This window comes from Podarcis raffonei, chromosome Z, assembly GCF_027172205.1.
Source record: "Podarcis raffonei isolate rPodRaf1 chromosome Z, rPodRaf1.pri, whole genome shotgun sequence".
Taxonomy (NCBI): domain Eukaryota; kingdom Metazoa; phylum Chordata; class Lepidosauria; order Squamata; family Lacertidae; genus Podarcis; species Podarcis raffonei.
Genome location: NC_070621.1, coordinates 2,727,529 through 2,745,263, shown reverse-complemented (window position 1 = coordinate 2,745,263; position 17,735 = coordinate 2,727,529). Strand labels below are relative to the sequence as shown.

At 50.7% G+C, this 17,735-nt stretch overlaps 1 protein-coding gene across 14 annotated transcripts in view; it reads left to right on the top strand.

Annotated features, from left to right (window-relative positions):
• Nucleotides 1-17,735, top strand: part of DAB2IP (DAB2 interacting protein) — a 304,877-nt gene that overhangs the window by 280,277 nt on the left and 6,865 nt on the right. For 11 of the 14 annotated variants that reach the window (XM_053373754.1, XM_053373750.1, XM_053373763.1 and 8 more), the window contains 5 exons: nucleotides 2,743-2,944; nucleotides 7,459-7,637; nucleotides 9,804-10,698; nucleotides 12,662-12,814; nucleotides 15,823-16,028. In XM_053373754.1, coding sequence (XP_053229729.1) covers nucleotides 2,743-2,944; nucleotides 7,459-7,637; nucleotides 9,804-10,698; nucleotides 12,662-12,814; nucleotides 15,823-16,028 — 1,635 coding nt within the window. The remainder of the gene's footprint in view (nucleotides 1-2,742; nucleotides 2,945-7,458; nucleotides 7,638-9,803; nucleotides 10,699-12,661; nucleotides 12,815-15,822; nucleotides 16,029-17,735) is intronic. The other 3 variants (XM_053373751.1, XM_053373752.1, XM_053373756.1) reach the window with 3 other exon arrangements.

Below are 17,735 nucleotides of genomic sequence, written 5' to 3'. Positions count from 1 at the left end.
TTCAGTAGCGTTGCTCCAGGCTCACCCTGAGTCCTTGAATTGTGCCAATGCCTCCTGTTTGCCTGGGTGGGGAGGTTTTTGGTGCACGGGAGCCTCTGCCTTCTGCACGGCTGGAATGTAATCCACTGTACAAAAGTGAGAGTTGCATCTGATGCTCCAGCAACTTTTTTTTTTAATGTTCTGTTGAAAGCCGCCCAGAATGGCTGGGGAAACCCAGCCAGATGGGTGGGGTAGAATTATTATTATTATTATTATTATTATTATTATTATTATTATTATTATTATTGCAACCCAGCCCTTTGGCCCAGAACTGCACAGGGAGGGAAAGCTGGATAAGGATTCCTCTTCCTTTCTATTAAGTGACTGGATAGAATTATAGAGTTTGGGGGGGGGGACACCCTGAGGGTCATCTGGTCCAGCCCCCCGCAATGCAGGAGTCATGGCTGATCACAACACAGTTGCAGTAAGGCAAATCACCCACATCACCCCAAGCTTTAAAGCGGGGTTGCGGGGGACGGTGTTTCTTTTTTAGCACAATTCAATGAGGAAATGGGTGACCAGGTTTGTTTTTTGCAGTTACCTCTCCAGTTGTGATAGAAACAAGCTCACAAATGGAGCCAGGATAGGACCCCACACTCTGCACAAGGCTTCCCCCCCCCCTTGCATACATACACCTCTTTGCACTGTGATTTTTTAAAGCCCCTAAAACCAGGAGGATCAGCTCTGGCGAGGGAAACAGCCGTGCTGTCAGTTTTCTAAACTAAGCCTGTAGGTTTGGTGGAAACAAAGGGGGAAAGATGTCAGAAATCTCCCCACTGGCTTTGCTCAGGAGCTCTGAGCTGCTTATCCTGAGCTGTGAGATAGAGAGCGAACGAAAGAGAATCTCTGCACACACACACAGAGAGAGAGAGAGACAGAGAGAGAGAGACAGAGAGAGGGTAGTAGCAGCAGTGAGTGAGTTTGCTGACAAAAGCATCTTAAGATGGGGTCTGCTGGAACAGAGGAGACTTGCATCTGTGTCGCATGAGTTGACAGGATCAGCCCTCCTCCACCATCTCTCTCTCACTCGTACACCCACCTGCTCAAATTGCTGGCCAGCCATCCTCCCTGCCAACGCGGCCGTCTAATTTGGCATTGTCCGCCCGCCCAATAATCTTTTCAGTGAAGGTGACTTTGTCAAGGCCTTGGGCGTCCCTGGTCTGTGGAAGGGGGTGAAATTACATCATCTGGAAGGCCAGTGATTTGGATTTGGTTGGGTCAGTCGTAAAGCAGTTCAGGCTGAAATCCAGCTCTTAGCCCACCTCCTGGCAGCCCCTGCCCACCCCGCCCAGCCCCCACATCAGCTTCCAGATCCACAGACTCTCTGCTGCCCAACAGCACAGAGATATAAGAGGAGAAGGCTATTGAGGGTTACTAGCCATGATGGCTCTGCTCTGCTGCCACAGCTGGAGGTAGCAATGCTTCTGGTATCCCAGGTACTAGAAGCCACAGAAGGGGAGAGTTGTTCTTGCACTCAAGTCCTACAGGCACCTGGTTGGCCACAGGTGAGAAGAGGATGCTGGAACAGATGGGCCATTGGCCTGATCCAGCGGGCTCTTCTTGTGTTGTTATGGCCCCAGCTCCATGGGAGAGTGCTTCCTTTGCACCCAGGACACCCCAGATTCAATCCCCAGCATTTCTGGACAGTACTGGAAAAAGATCCCCATCTGAAACTGCTGCCAGTCAGTGTAGGCAGTACTGAGCTAGGTGGAACAATGGTTGGACATGGTATAAGGCGGCTTCCTACCTACCTGTTGGGGAAGGATCATAGCTTTGTTTTGCATGCAGAAGAACCCAAGCTCAATCTGGGCCATCTCCAGTTTGGGCTGGGAATGGTCCCAGTCTCAAACCCTGGAGGAGTGCTGCTAGTTGGTGCATACAATACTGAGCTAGATGGATCCCAAGACCTTCATGGGTTGAGTGGGGGCTAGAAGCCTGGTCCCCCAGGTCATAGCACAGCACTCTCTAATCCAGGGATTCTCAACTTTTGTTGTTGGACTACAGCTCCCATCATCCCTGACCACTGGTCTTGCTAACTAGGAGTGATGGGAGGTATAGTCCAACAGCAGCTGGAGACCCAAGGTTGAGAAAGGCTGCTCTAACCACTACACCATCACTGGCTCGACAGGAGAAGTAGCTTTATTTCCAGACATTAGCACCTCAACCAGGTGCATTGTTGGTGTGTGTTTTGCACCAGGCACTGGATCTTCTCCTGCTCCCCTTGCTATCACCAAGTTTGTTTACGTTGCTTGCAAGGTGGGTGGGTGGTCTGCAAAAGCACGGCTCTGATGGGAAACACACCTGTTCACCGTCTTCACTTGGGCTGTGCGTCTTTACTCCAAGTCTCTGATGTACCTAGCAACACCCCAAACTCTGGCTAGTTGGCTCTGCCATCGTGGCATGCTGACCCACTCAATGTGGGTTGTATCTGAGTCTTGTAGGAACACTGGGAGAGCCTGACTGCTGGACAGACCAAAGGCCCCTCTAGCCCCACAGCACCCAAGCAGGATGTGAGGACAAGAACCTGCCTGATCCCTTAGAAACCAGTATTTATGGGTAGACAGCCTCTGGGCATGGAGGTTCCATTCTTAATGAACATCAGGGGAGCCTGGCCGCTGGGTCAGATGTAAAGACTTCTCTTCTCCCACCGCCCTGTTCTCACAGCGGCCAACCAGACCGCTTCATGTGCTTTGTTCGTAACAGGTTTGGCAGCAAAGAAGAATACATGTCCTTCATGAACCAGTTCCTGGAGCACGAGTGGACCAACATGCAGCGGTTCCTGTTGGAGATTTCCAACCCAGAGACTCTATCCAACACGGCCGGTTTCGAAGGGTACATTGACCTGGGCCGTGAACTCTCCACCTTACACTCTCTGCTCTGGGAAGTTGTGATTCAGCTGGACCAGGTACCCGCTGGCTTGTTGAATTTGTATAACCACCCACCAGTAAACTACCCCACCAAAGCAATAATTTAAAAATGCAGTGTATAATCATGTGAAATCAACAGTGAGCAGTACGTACGTCGGCATTCGAACATTCCTTCTTTGTCAGGAAAGTCTCAGTCAGCATACAAAACTGTGGATATGTTTATAAGCAAAGACAGGCAAGCTGAAAACATGAAACTCAGGAACGAAAAGGAGTTCTGACTTTGACAGCAGAATTTGCATGCCAAATCCGTCCTCCAGGCACATTGTTGTGCGAACAAAATTAGGTGCATTTTTTATGGCCAGAGTTTGCAGGCTTCTTAAAAACCATAGCTTATTTGCACCTAACTTAAGTTGGTCTTTGCCAGTTCAAGTTCTACATTCTTGGCTGTTGTTGTTAAATGTTAAGTAAATATATTCCTTTTTTTTAAAAAAAAAAAAGTCAAAACAAAATCCTCTATTCAAACAGGACGGTCTGGAAAACAGGCCTTCCCTAAACTAGTGCCCTCCAGGTGATTGGGGGGCCTTTCATTCCTTGGAAACACTTAACCCATTTTTTTTACTGTACATGCAGAACCCTCCTTGTATCTTAACTGGAGTTGATTCTCACTCTTAACATTCAACCATTATGTTCCTCCTTAACTGGTTCTTGCCAGTTGTTATGTACCGAGTTGAATAGGATCCAAACTGCAGCAGTCTGATTGGTCCTAGAACAATAGGATCCAAAAGGCAGCAGTCTGATTGGTCCTAGAACAATAGGATTCAGAATGCAGCAGTCTGATTGGTCCTAGAACAATGCAGCAGTATGATTGGTTGGCAGGAACTACCCAATCATGCTCCAGATAGAAGTGAATCCACAACCTGATTGGCTTACAGTAGAATTCCGGAATTAGCCAATCATGTGCAGCCCACAGAATCACAGAATCACAGAATCATAGAGTTGGAAGAGACCACAAGGGCCATCGAGTCCAACCCCCTGCCAAGCAGGAAACACCATCAGAGCACTCCTGACATATGGTTGTCAAGCCTCTGCTTAAAGACCTCCAAAGAAGGAGACTCCACCACACTCCTTGGCAGCAAATTCCACTGTCAAACAGCTCTTACTGTCAGGAAGTTCTTCCTAATGTTTAGGTGGAATCTTCTTTCTTGTAGTTTGGATCCATTGCTCCGTGTCCGCTTCTCTGGAGCAGCAGAAAACAACCTTTCTCCCTCCTCTATGTGACATCCTTTTATATATTTGAACATGGCTATCATATCACCCCTTAACCTCCTCTTCTCCAGGCTAAACATGCCCAGCTCCCTTAGCCGTTCCTCATAAGGCATCGTTTCCAGGCCTTTGACCATTTTGGTTGCCCTCCTCTGGACACGTTCCAGTTTGTCAATGTCCTTCTTGAACTGTGGTGCCCAGAACTGGACACAGTACTCCAGGTGAGGTCTGACCAGAGCAGAATACAGTGGCACTATTACTTCCCTTGATCTAGATGCTATACTCCTATTGATGCAGCCCAGAATTGCATTGGCTTTTTTAGCTGCCGCGTCACACTGTTGGCTCATGTCAAGTTTGTGGTCAACCAAGACTCCTAGATCCTTTTCACATGTAGTGCTCTCAAGCCAGGTGTCACCCATCTTGTATTTGTGCCTCTCATTTTTTTTGCCCAAGTGCAATACTTTACATTTCTCCCTGTTAAAATTCATCTTGTTTGTTTTGGCCCAGTTCTCTAATCTGTCAAGGTCGTTTTGAAGTGTGTTCCTGTCCTCTGGGGTGTTAGCCACCCCTCCCAGTTTGGTGTCATCTGCAAATTTGATCAGGATGCCCTTGAGTCCATCATCCAAGTCGTTGATAAAGATGTTGAATAAGACCGGGCCCAAGACAGAACCCTGTGGCACCCCACTAGTCACTCTTCTCCAGGATGAAGAGGAACCATTGATGAGCACCCTTTGGGTTCGGTCAGTCAGCCAGTTACAAATCCACTGAGTGGTAGCATAGTCAAGACCGCATTTTACCAGCTTCTTTACAAGAATATCATGGGGCACCTTGTCAAATGCCTTGCTGAAATCAAGGTAGGCTACATCCACTGCGTTCCCTTCATCTACCAGGCTTGTAATTCTGTCAAAAAACGAGATCAGGTTAGTCTGACATGACTTATTTTTCAGAAATCCATGCTGACTATTGGTGATCACAGCATTCCTTTCCAGGTGCTCACAGACTGTTTGCTTAATGATCTGCTCCAGAATCTTCCCTGGTATTGATGTCAGACTGACTGGGCGGTAATTATTTGGGTCCTCTCTTTTCCCCTTTTTGAAAATAGGGACAACATTTGCCCTCCTCCAGTCTGCCGGGACTTCGCCTGTTCTCCAGGAATTCTCAAAGATGACTGCCAGTGGTTCTGAAATCACATCTGCCAGTTCTTTTAATACTCTTGGATGCAGTTCATCTGGCCCTGGAGACTTGAATACATCTAGACTAGCCAAGTATTCTTGTACTATCTCCTTAGTTATTCTGGGCTGTGTTTCCTCTGCTGAATCATTTGCTCCAAATTCTTCAGGTCGGGCATTGTTTTCTTTATCGGAGAAGACTGAGGCAAAGAAGGCATTGAGGAGTTCAGCCCTTTCTGTGTCCCCTGTTTGCATTTCACCATCTTCTCCTCTGAGTGACCCCACTGTTTCTTTGTTCTTCCTTTTGCTACGAACATACCCATAAAAGCCTTTTTTGTTGCTTTTAACCTCTCTAGCAAGCCTGAGTTCATTCTGTGCTTTAGCTTTTCTGACTTTGTGTCTACACGTGCTGGCTATTTGTTTGAATTCCTCTTTGGTGGTTTCCCCCCTTTTCCATTTTTTGTACACATCCTTTTTTAATCTTAACTCAGTTAAAAGTTCTTTAGATAGCCACCCTGGCTTCTTTAGGCACCTTCCATGTTTCCGTTGTGTAAATAATGTATATAAAGCAGATACTTTGAGGGGACTTTCATTCATTCCTCCTCACCACTATGAGCTGAATAAAGAGCATGAAATCACTTTGCGACTCTGAGTATATTTCACCAGTTTTGTGGTCAGGCTGTATTCCTGTGTTCTGCCTGGCCTTTGGCTTGGGATCAACTTGATCCCCTCCCCCTCTTTCTTTTTTCCTTTCTCCTTCTGTGATGGAACTCCTATTTGGGGACTTCCCTGGCTTTTTTCTGGCCCACGTAGGACCAGTCTGGATAGTTGGCCTTGGTGAAGACGACGTTTTCATTCCCCCAAAAGTTTTTGATTTGAGTTTCCATTGAAATGAGGCTGCATTTTAATGTTTTAATGATGTTGTATTTTAATCTTGTTTTTTAAGTTGTATCTCAATCAATTTGTTTTTATATTGGGTGTTAGCTGCCCTGAGCCCGGTCTTGGTTTGGGAGGGCGGGGTATAAATATTATTATTATTATTATTATTATTATTATTATTATTATTATTATTACATGACACTGTCATCTGACCCACTGGCATAATTAGGCATGGCACAGGTCTCAGTTTGACACCTAAGGCTGTTTTCCCCCAACCACACTCGCCTTCCCATGCCCATCTGGTTGGTGCATCTCTGCCTGGTGAATGAGGGGCATAGTTGAACTGTGGAACTCCCTCCCACAGGAGGCAGTGATGGCCATCAACCTGGGTGGCTTTAAAAGAGGATTGGGCACTCAGTCAGCCACTGTGAGAACTGGATGCTGGACTAGATGGTCCCTGGACCCAATCCAGCAGCACTCTTATCACATTCTCATGAAAGGAGGAAGTGGAGCAGTGGAGTGGGGTGATCTGTCTTGCATGTGTGGATGGGGAAGGGCCAACCCCAATGCCTGGTTTCCATCTTAAGGCATTCAGAGTCTTCAAGCCCCATATGGGGAACCCCTTGTGTCAAGCTGATAGTGGACTCCAGTTAACAAAATATTTGAAGACGGAACTGGAAGCCTCTCTGTTGTGTGGCTAGGATAAGTATCCAAACAAACCCCTGTGTTGCAAAAAGAACGTCAACAATGTCTAGGCAACACGATGACCATATACATACGTAATAGACAATCTTTATAGAATTCCTTCAAATCACAAAAAAATCAAAATGAAATCTTTAGTCTCAAAGTCTCTGAAAAATCTTTAAATGAAGTGAGGTACCAAATTTAGTACGGTGGAAGACAAGCTGTGAAGCTTTGTGTATTCAACAATGATGTCCAGCACTGAACAGTGATTCCGGATATTGACTACTGTTTTGTAGAATTCTTCATCAGCGTAGTGGGTGGATATAGAATGCTTCACAAACCCATCTTATTTTGAATGAATGTATATAAATGAAAATATCAAATGCTGTGGAACAGTTCTCATGGAATAATGTAGTATGCAGTGACGAAACAGTACAAAGTTTGGTACCTCGTTTCATGTATATGTATATGGTCATCATGTTGCCTAGATGTGGTTGTGTGGCTAGGATAGGCATGATCAGTGATGACCCTGCTTGTGTTTCTCCCCACTCCTCCAGAGCACAGCAACAAAGCTTGGACCCTTGCCACGCATTCTGAGGGACGTCAATTCGGCCCTCAGCAACCCGTCCTGCGTGCAAGTCTCCGTCACAGCAGATCATGCTGCCTCGACGCCCAACGCTAGCAACAGCATATCTGTGGGGCTGCAGAAGATGGTGATCGAGAACGACTTATCTGGGTAAGGACGGGCAAGGGCAGGGGGTGGGGGTGGAGCAGAGATGAGCCCTGCCAGGCGAATGGAGGAGAGATTTTGTGGAAAAGCTGGCTGAGGCAGCCGTGAAGGATCCTGGGGGTGGGGGACAGCCATGGGCAGGGGGGAGGCTAAAAGGTGGACATGGCGGATGGACACTTCGCCCGCTAAAGGTTTCTGCCGCCTTGCGTATCTCCTCGTTTTGAAATGTAAAACATCGAAATGGATAAATTTCAGGTAGAAGCTATGAGTTTAATTAGAGAGATGAGCAATCGGAGAGGGGTGGCGGCGGCAGCAAGATTCTCTCTGTAATCAGTGGGGAGAGGGGGACGATTTAAACGATGCACAAGGCTGGATCTCAAAGCAGCATGCTCTTAACCACCCTTGTAAAACCACCCCACCTTTGATCTGGGCTTAAGAGCATTAGCTGTTGCAAAAACTCATTTTCTTCCCCGTCGTTGAAAATCAATTGTTCACCCACATGGCGGTTTGCAGAACAAGAGGCTTTCTTAATATAATGGTTCCGGAGCCCTGAGTTGCTGCAGGGTGAGCCAGCCCCAGATGCCTTTGGGGAAGAGCAAGCTCCCCAGCACAGGCAGGCAGCGTCCATCTAGACAGGCCGGCTTCTTAGCTGTAATTCCTGCATTGCAGGCGGTTGGACTCGATGACCCTTGAGGTCCCTTCCAGCTCCCCAGTGCTGTTCTTCTCTGTATACACAAAATAATATGCATGCCATTAAGATAAACATAACTTGGTTTGTAAAACAAACACTGTAAGCCTCCCCAATAAAATAAAATAATTTTATGGCTCATGGCATTAGGAAGCATCCAGTGGGCAGAATGAAACAAGGAGACTCCTTCTTAGAGAGCCTTAGGAGTCCATTCCAACTCCATGATTCTCTAAAAACAGCTGTTTCTGAGCTGTTTACATGACGCCCTCCCCCATGAGGAAAGCCTTTTTATTGGACCGAAACATATTAATAACGAATGAAAATCATGAATCTCCATCCTCTTTGAGAGTGTCTCATTTTATTTTCTCACTTATTGCATCTGTACGCTGCCTATTTTTTCTCTTAAGGAGCTCAAGGTGGCAAGGATGCCCCCCCTCCTCATTTTAATCCCCACAACAACCCTGTGAAGTAAGTTAGGCTGAGGAAGACAGTGAGTGGCCCAAGTGGGGAGTTCAAACCCTGATCTCCCGCTGACACTATAACCCAAGTGGAAGCTTCATATCCAAGTGGGGATATAACCCAGTGCATCCCAACTTTGAGTCCTCCAGCTGTGGTTGGACTACAGCCCCCATCATCCCTGACCACTGGTCCTGCTAGCTAGGCGTGATGTTGGGAGTTGTAGTCCAGCAACACCTGGGGACCCAAGTTGAGAAACACTGCTGTAACCGCTATGCTACCACTGGCTCTCCTTTACTGCTGAGCATCCCTGTGCCTGAGCTGGGCTGTGGGCAGCCCCCTCAGGCCAGGTAGCCCCGCCAGCTAGTTGACAACCAGCAATGAAAGCCAAGAGGCTCCCTGCCCGGCACACTCTGTATATTCCCAGGAAGGAGGTGGCCTCAGAAGGCAGAATCCTGGAAGTGCTTTTCCTTGACGTGACTGGGCTTTGCGGTACCTGGTGCTGGCAGCCCCCTTCCCCTCTGATGCTGCACCCATGCACAGAACCTTAACAGCACAACGGGGGCGGAGGCTGACTTGCCAGCCACCAGAAAAATAAGGGAGGAGTCATAACGAAGGGGGAGGCCTAGGACCATAGGAAACTTCCACCAGGGTCAGTGCTGCCTACACTGGTTGGCAGCAGCACCTCAGAGTTCGGGCAGGGGGCAGTTCCCAGCCCTATTCCCAGTTGGGGATGGAGCTCAGGATCGTCTGCATGCAAGGCAGGTGCCCAGGCCACAAGCCGTGGCCCTTTCAGCATTTCCCACCTGGCGTGCCACATCCAGGAGACGTCCGCCCTCCCAACAGCCTGCGTGGGCGCATGAGTGTTGATGGCGCTGGGGTGTTTTTTGTTTGCTTGCTTGCTTGCTTGCTTGCTGTCCTGTGAAAGAGCTGCTGCCTCTCGTGCAGCGACCACAGCTCTTTCTCTCTCTGTCTCCTTCTTTTCCTCCTCTCCTTCTTCTCCTTATGCGTTTTTATTTCCCCCACAGTCTGATAGATTTCACACGGTTACCGTCTCCAACCCCTGAAAACAAGGACTTGTTTTTTGTCACAAGGTCTGCGGGGGCCCAGCCCTCACCCGCCCGGAGCTCCAGCTACTCGGAGGCCAATGAGCCCGACGTCCAGATGTCCAACGGCAGCAAGAGCCTCTCCATGGTGGACTTGCAGGACAGCCGGGTTCTGGATGGTGTGGCTGCCCTCCCGGGGCCGGCTGACCCACTCGGCGATGGGCCCCCCTCCATCGGGCAGGCCCCGGGTCCCTGGGGCACGCGGACTCAGCAGAACGCCGTGGCCGCCATGGCCACTGTGCGCCGGGCAGGCCAGACCCCCACGACACCCGGCACAGAGGGCACCCCCGGACGGCCCCAGCTCCTGGCGCCCCTCTCCTTCCAGAACCCTGTGTACCAGATGGCAGCAGGTCTGCCCCTCTCGCCTCGTGGGCTGGCGGACTCGGGCTCCGAGTGCCACAGCTCGCTCAGCTCCCACAGCAACAGTGAGGACTTGGCAGCAGTGGGCAAGCACGGCTTTGGCAACCCCGCTGTAGTTGCTGCTGCAACTGAGGACTTCAACCGGCGGGCAGGGGAGCTGGCCCGCCGACAACTCTCGCTTTCGGACAAGGGTGGCCAGCCCACCATGCCCCGGCAGAACAGCGGGGGGCCCCAGAGGCGGATAGACCAGCCGCCCCCGCCCCCACCACCCCCGCCAGTGACTCGGGGCCGGACGCCGCCCTCGCTGCTGAGCACGATGCAGTACCCACGCCCCTCCAGCGGCGGCATGCTCTCCTCCTCGCCCGACTGGCCAGGCAGCGGGGCACGGCTCCGGCAGCAGTCGTCCTCCTCCAAGGGAGACAGCCCAGAGATGAAGCAGCGAACGGTGCATAAGCAGGTCAGTGCGGGCGTGGCAGGAGGAGCAGGTTGGGGAGAGGTGGCAGAGAGGGCACCTGGCTGAGGACCTCGCTTCTCCAGCCAGAATCTGCACCATCTCAGGTCTGTGGTTCGGGGCGGGAGGCTGTTCCTCATCTCGCTCTGCCATCCAGCTGCTGCTTTTGCCCATAAATGTTCCGGCTTCCCCCACCCCATCCCACGCCACACCAAATCCAGTGCCATCTCACGATCTTGCTGCTTCCGTGTGCGGCAGAGAAGCACCACTGGTTGGAGTAGTTCGACCGAAGCTAGAGAGAAATTGAGAGCAGGTTGGTCGTTCCCTGTGCCCTCCCCAGCCGAAACACATGCACACTGGTTGAGGGTGTTGGGAAGCGTTGCCCAGAGCAGGTGAAGGGGCGGGTGAGAGGAGCTGCCACGCTAGGCCAGCCAGCTAGATGACCCCTTGGTATCCTTTCCTCTCAAGGCTGTGACCTTTGCTCAAACAGGGACTTGCAAGCTGCTGGAGTCGTTCCAAACAGCCCCATTTGACCAGAAACTACAGCTGGAAAGGGGTCAGTGGTTGGATCAAGCCCTCCCCCCACCTGCACCTGAGCCTGGTGCCATAATCTCTCCTCCACCACCACCCCCTCCTGGTGCTCATCTGCATCCCCTCATCTATTAGCTGGGAACACAATAAATAATGAAGCTCCTTGTTCAAATTCAACCATGTTAATTGTTATTTGAGGGCTAATTAAGGCCTCAGTCACATCCACTCTCTCTAGGTCTGCTAGTAGCTGGTGGGTTGGGAGCATCCACAGTGCCTCTCGCTCCCCAGAGTGGGGAGGTTGCAAGCAGGAGCTGTGAGCCAGGGTTGTTTCTCCTTTAGAGGTCAGCTCAGCCACAAAACAGATTTGGCTGTTTTCTTAGGGAAGCTGCAGAGAGATAAGGGTAGAGGGAGCTGAAGATAAGTCGTTGATACAGATTTCAAAATTCTTCAGCTCAAGAAGTGGGGGGTGAATTTCAGAGGCAAATCTGGGAGAGGGAGAACCCAAATCTCCTGATGGGTTCAGGGTACTGGCAGTAGGTCTCTATGCAGTAAACCTGCTAGCGCCGCTGCTACCTTATTTTTCTGACACATCTGTCATTTTCTTTTTCCCATCATTGTGTCATGGGGGGGCGGCGCAGGGGCAAGATTTCTTCCAGGTATGCCCTGGAACAGCATTACATTGGGGTGGGGGGGATATGAGACATTTAAAGTACCTCTTTCTAGCAATAGAGAGCTGCACCCCCACCCCAAAACCCTCCTAATAAAACTTTGCTAGCTCTGTCCACTGTCGTGGGGGAAATTGTCCCTCTGTAAAAAGCACCTCCAAATATGGGGAGCAGACTTGGGAGGGGCAGCCTTCTCATTCAGGGATGAAGTTGGGCCAGAAGTAATGTTCAAAGCACAGCGCGGTGACACCTTGAGAAGATTTAACTCACATGATTTCAACCATACGCAGGTAGAAATTCCATGAGCTGAACGCAAGCAAAGGAGAGAGCTTTTTTCCCTGTTGAGATTTCCTGGTGTGAGAAGAGCTTTTGAGCGCTCTGCCATCACTTGGGGGAGCGTCAAAGCCCACTTGGCCCCAGAAGGCTAGTGGTGCTTGTATGGCAGGATGGTTTTGTGTATATGCATTTGTGTGTGTACACAGGACCCTTGCAACAGAAAGCCTGCGTAGAATGCGGTTGTAGTGTGAACCATTTCAGGCTCAAAACAAACCATATCAGGTTGGCAGGTGAAGCTTCCCTCCAGTCTAAAGTCTTAGTAAAGGCTTGGCTCTAGGAAGACTGCCTACTAAACCAAAGACCCAAGTGTTGGGTATTTGGGACATGTGCTCTCTGTCTTTCTCTAGCTTCATGTCCATTCCGGTTTCCCCTTTTTTCTTTTTCTCCCCCCCCCCTCCACTCCCTCTTTTCGCTTGTGGTTCTATGTTTCATTTTAGGCCCCTTCTCCTGTGAACCCCAATGCCCTGGACCGCACAGCCGCTTGGCTTTTGAATATGAACGTGCAGTTTTTAGAAGAGGAGAGCAGTGACCCAGAACCCAAGCACAGGGATAAGATCCGGAATAAAGAGGAGTTCGGCCAAGGGGAAAAGGTAACGCCGGGCAGGACGCAGAAGTGGCCTCTCTGGAGGGAGAGACAGTTGCCTTTGTAAACACATCCGCTCCCCCGCCTGTGCCGTTTGAAGGCTGCAGTGGCCCTTGCTCCTTGCCCACTACTGCTTTTCATGTAGGGCAGGGCGTTGGGGGTGTAGGTCCTGCAGCCCTCCTGATGACCTCAGGCTGCCACTCCCACCCTCCCTGACCACTTTACCTATTGCGTTTGTCTCTTCCCTTTTCTGTTCTCCAAGGAGAGCAGTTCCTGCCCCTCAGCCTAACCTGCCTCGCAGGCTGGTGGTGGGAATTAAGTGAAAAGGGCCATGCACAGACACTTTGAGCTCCTTGGAGAAAGAGAGGCAGGATATAAAAGCAATAAATAAGTGAAACAGGTAAATAAACACCATTGGTCTGGCCAGCTCAGCGTTGTCAACACTGGCTGGCAGCATCTCCCCAGGCTTTCAGGCAGGGAAGACTCCCAGCTGTATCTGGAGAGGTCCTTCCTACAGAGAGAACCTGGGCAGCAGGTTATGTCCCTCCTCCTTCCCCAGCCCACACCCCCAAAGAAGGGGCCTGTCTTGCCTTGACAAGAGCAGCTCTGAGCATTTTTATAATCCCAGCCTGGCATTGCTCATTTCCTGCATTTCTGTTGTGCTGTTGTCATTCCCTTGCTGGCGCCATTGACATAATCCATGCCCCGTTCCCTGCCCCACAGACACACCTCCCACAGCTGTGCCACATGGTAAGATCTGGACGGGAGGAGAGCAGGCACGGGAGCAACCACTGTTGCCTCGCTGCCAGTGCCACCCTCATTGCCACTGTCTCCACTGGAACCATACTCTCCGGTTGGCACAAGTGCCTTCCAATTCTCGCCTCCTTCTCTGCCTCCCACCTGTTTCCTGCCTGCCTCTCCCGAAGCCGCCCAGTTAAAAGGGAGAGGTGAGAAGTTTCTCCTCCGCGGCGTCCGCAGCTTCATTTGTTTCTTTGTGAGGGTGCCGGAAGCTGAGTCAGGCACTTGGTTCATCTAGCTCAGCGTTACCTACACTGACGGGCAGCAGCAGTGGCCCTCCAGAGGTTTCAGGGGGGAGTCGCTTCCAGCCTTACCTGGAGATCCTTGCAGGAGCTGAACCTGGAGCCTCATGCCAGGCAGATGCTCTGCTGCTGAGCCACTGCCACTAAAGCTCTTCACTTCTCCTGAATTCCAGGGTGGCGCCGTAAAACGGATGCGCGTGGGCACCTTTGCCATGGCTGTGCACTGTCTCAGTTCCTTTGTGCATACACACACACACACACAGAGAGAGACTGACCAGTCCCTCCCTGCTATTCATTGCTGGAACCCCTGTAAGAAAGGAATGCTGAGAGGGCTTCCACAAAGTTCTTTCAGTGGAGATTCCTACAGCGTTTGCACGGGTCAATAAAGCACAGCAAATAAAGCCCACAGCAAAAGAATCCTGATACGACCACATGGCATGTGCACACGCATGTGTTGCAGGCTTTGAGTCAGTGGAAACCCCTGCATGCTGTTTATCCATTCATTTATTTCATGAAATTTACGCACCACATGACTGCCTCAAAGCGGTTTACCAGAAAAGATAAGAAGCACTAAAGTCATAAATAAGAAAAAAACAGCAGCAGTGGTTTCAATCCTCCATATCTCAGCTGTATAGGGCAGTTGTGGGCTGTTGGGGTGGGGAGGCAGAGAAGATTAAAATCCGGAGCAAACTGCCCGTTTGCAGGGTGCTGGACAAAATTAGGATTTGCTCCTCTTTTTTTTTTTAGTGGAACCATTTTAATGCCCTGTTTCCACTGGGGAAGCAAGACTAGGTAAATAAGGGAATCCAGCTCCTAGGAGCCAGCATGTGTATTTCATAAAATTTGCACCCCATTTGATTGTAAAGAAACAAGCCTCAAGGCAGTTTGTGAAAAAGAAAAAATTACTACAATAGTTTAAAACACAGAGAAAATTCTGAAAAAGGCTAAGGCTTGTCTAAACAGGAATGTTTTTAGCAGGCACTGAAAAGAATACAGCAAAGGCACCTGCCTGGTATCAATAGGCAGGGAGTTCCAAAGTGCAGGTGCTGCCACACTAAACAATTGGGTTTTATGTGACACCTGTAGTGGTGCCAGTTCTCCCTGTCAAAGCAGTGAAGTGGGTGCCTTTTGGGGTAAGGCAATCTTGCATGTAAACTAGGCCCAAGTTGTTAAAGGCTTTATATACTAACTTCTAACACCTTGGGGACATGGGTGGTGCTGTGGGTTAAACCACAGAGCCTAGGGCTTGCCAATCAGAAGGTCGGCAGTTCAAATCCCCGCGACAGGGTGAGCTCCCGTTGCTTGGTCCCTGCTCCTGCCAACCTAGCAGTTCGAAAGCACATCAAAGTGCAAGTAGATAAATAGACACTGCTCTGGCGGGAAGGTAAACGGCGTTTCCGTGCGCTGCTCTGGTTCGCCACATGACCCAGAAGCTGTACAGTCGTCCGCCACTGGACCTAATGGTCAGGGGTCCCTTTACCTTTAACACCTTGAACCTGGCCTGGAAGCAGATTTCTTGTAGTCCAGCAACATCTGGAGGAGTGTAGGTTGTGTGTTGCCTCTCCACACCCACCCACTGTAGACCGCTGTTGGAAGAAGTGCCCGAAATCAAAACACACACACACCTCCCACTATGACTTGCCTTGCTCCTGTCTTCCTCCACACTAAGCTGAAATGCCCGCATTGCAGGGAGTTGGGCTACAGGACCCGCTAGGCCCCTTCCAATCCCATGATTCCATACGGTTCCATACGGAGTCTTTCCAATGTGCAAAACACACACGTACCTGTGGACAGGTGGCGCTGCTCCAGTGGTGGCTTGGAGGAGATGGCTGGGCAGAGACAGAAGGGCTTTGAGCGGCTGACCGGGGTGGGTGTGGTTGCTGGCACGGGCCCCGCCATGCTGTGTGGAGCAGGGGAGTCCATGGGTGGCAAGGGTGCTCACAGCCCTTTCTCCTGCATGTTTCCTGCACAACAGCAGTATCAGCAGGACGTGGTGGTCCTGCAGGACAAGCTGCGCATCTCGAACAAGAAGCTGGAGGAGTACGAAGCTCGCTTCAAGTGCCAGGAGGAGAATACTCAGAAGCTGGTGCTGGAGTATCAGGCGCGGCTGGAGGAGAGTGAGGAGCGTCTGCGGCGGCAGCAGGAAGACAAAGAGATCCAGATGAAGGGCATCATCAGCAGGTAGGAGGAGCAGCCTGAGACAGGCTGAGGCAGCCATCTTGGGATGCGGAACCTCATGGGCAAAGCCATGTTGGTGGCTTCCGGTGAGACCCCCTCTGTTCCGCCATCTATCACTGAAAGCTTGCAAGGCCTCGTGCGCTTCATGAGATCCCACTGAAATCTTGCAAGATCTCTTGCACCCTGCAATATTCCATGCACTTTGTGAGATCTTGCAAGATCTCACATGCGTTCTGTGTGATCTCGCCTAAATCTCGCAAGATAGTGTGCATGCTCTGTGACATGTCGCCAAAATTTAGCAAGATCTCTCTCGCGCTCTGCGAGATCTTTCCAAAACCCGCCATTGTCATCACTACATCGTGGGCGCTACTGTGCGACCCAGGTAAGGGAAGCAATGGTAGCAGGGAAGGCGCTTCATGTCTCACCTCAGGCAGTGAAACCGTTCAAGACCCCAGCTGGATGCACACAGGAGAAAGGCCCTGAGTGTTGTGGTTAGACGCAGGGGTCAGCAAACTTTTTCAGCAGGGGGCCGGTCCACTGTCCCTCAGACCTTGTAGGGGGCCGGACTAGATTTTTTTTGGGGGGGAATGAACACATTCCTATGCCCCACAAATAACCCAGAGATGCATTTTAAATAAAAGGATACATTCTACTCATGTCAAAACACACTGATTCCCGGACGGTCTGCAGGCTGGATTTAGAAGGCGATTGGGCTGGATCCAGCCCCCGGGCCTAAGGTCAACCTAAGGTCCATGGGCCACAAGTGGCCTACGGAGGTTGTTTAACCGGCCCACAACCTGCCCCCAAACGAAGCTGCACACTCAGTGAGTCCCTGCGCACTGCACTAAACCAGCGTGACGCGGGGACTCACTTCTGCAGGGCCGGAAATCGCGTCTGCACATTCACAGATTCTGGAAATCGTGTCTGTGCAGACGCTGGAAATTGCAGGTGCACGATCCCGCCCACAGAGGGATCTTCACTGGAGTGACCTGGCCCAGGTGAGGTAAACCTTACCGACCCCTGGGTTAGAGTCAGACTAGGACCTGTGAGGACTTGGTTTTTGCTGTGTTGCAGCACCACAGGTGGCCCGGGAGTGGTCCTGCAGCTTGGCCAATCAGGTTCTCCCTGGCAGTATAAAGCTGCCGATTTGACACCCAGTTCCCTAGTCTAGCCAACACGTTGCTCAAGTGCTGAGGGGGCTTCCCTGGCCTCACGACTGAACAGCCTTCTTGCCCCACCAGCCTTAAACTGGTCATAGCACCACACCTGAGCCAGTGCAGTGTTGTGCTTAGAGTGTCAGACTAGGACCTGGGAGACCAGAGCTCAAATCCCTACTTGGCCATGAGTGAAATCAACTAGAGTGTGACCCTGAGCCGCTTGCTACCATCTCTCATCCTAACCTACCTGACTAAATAGGGGCGATAACTAGGTACGCCCCCTAGAGCTCCTTGGAGAAAAAGGTGAGATACAAATGCAATAAACTTGTGGAGGAATTCAGTATCACACTAAAGCTTTCATTCCATGCAGGCAACCATTTCAGCTTGCCAGACACACTCCCCCCACTGCTCCCTGTCTGCTGTTTGGTGTTTCTCCCTAAACCCCACCACCTCCACACCGCCCCCACTGGAGCTTCCTCTGAAGGGGTTCATAAACTGAATTCCACCCCTTATTTAGAACACCATAACTAAGTTTCTAGTCCATAGGTTTTTT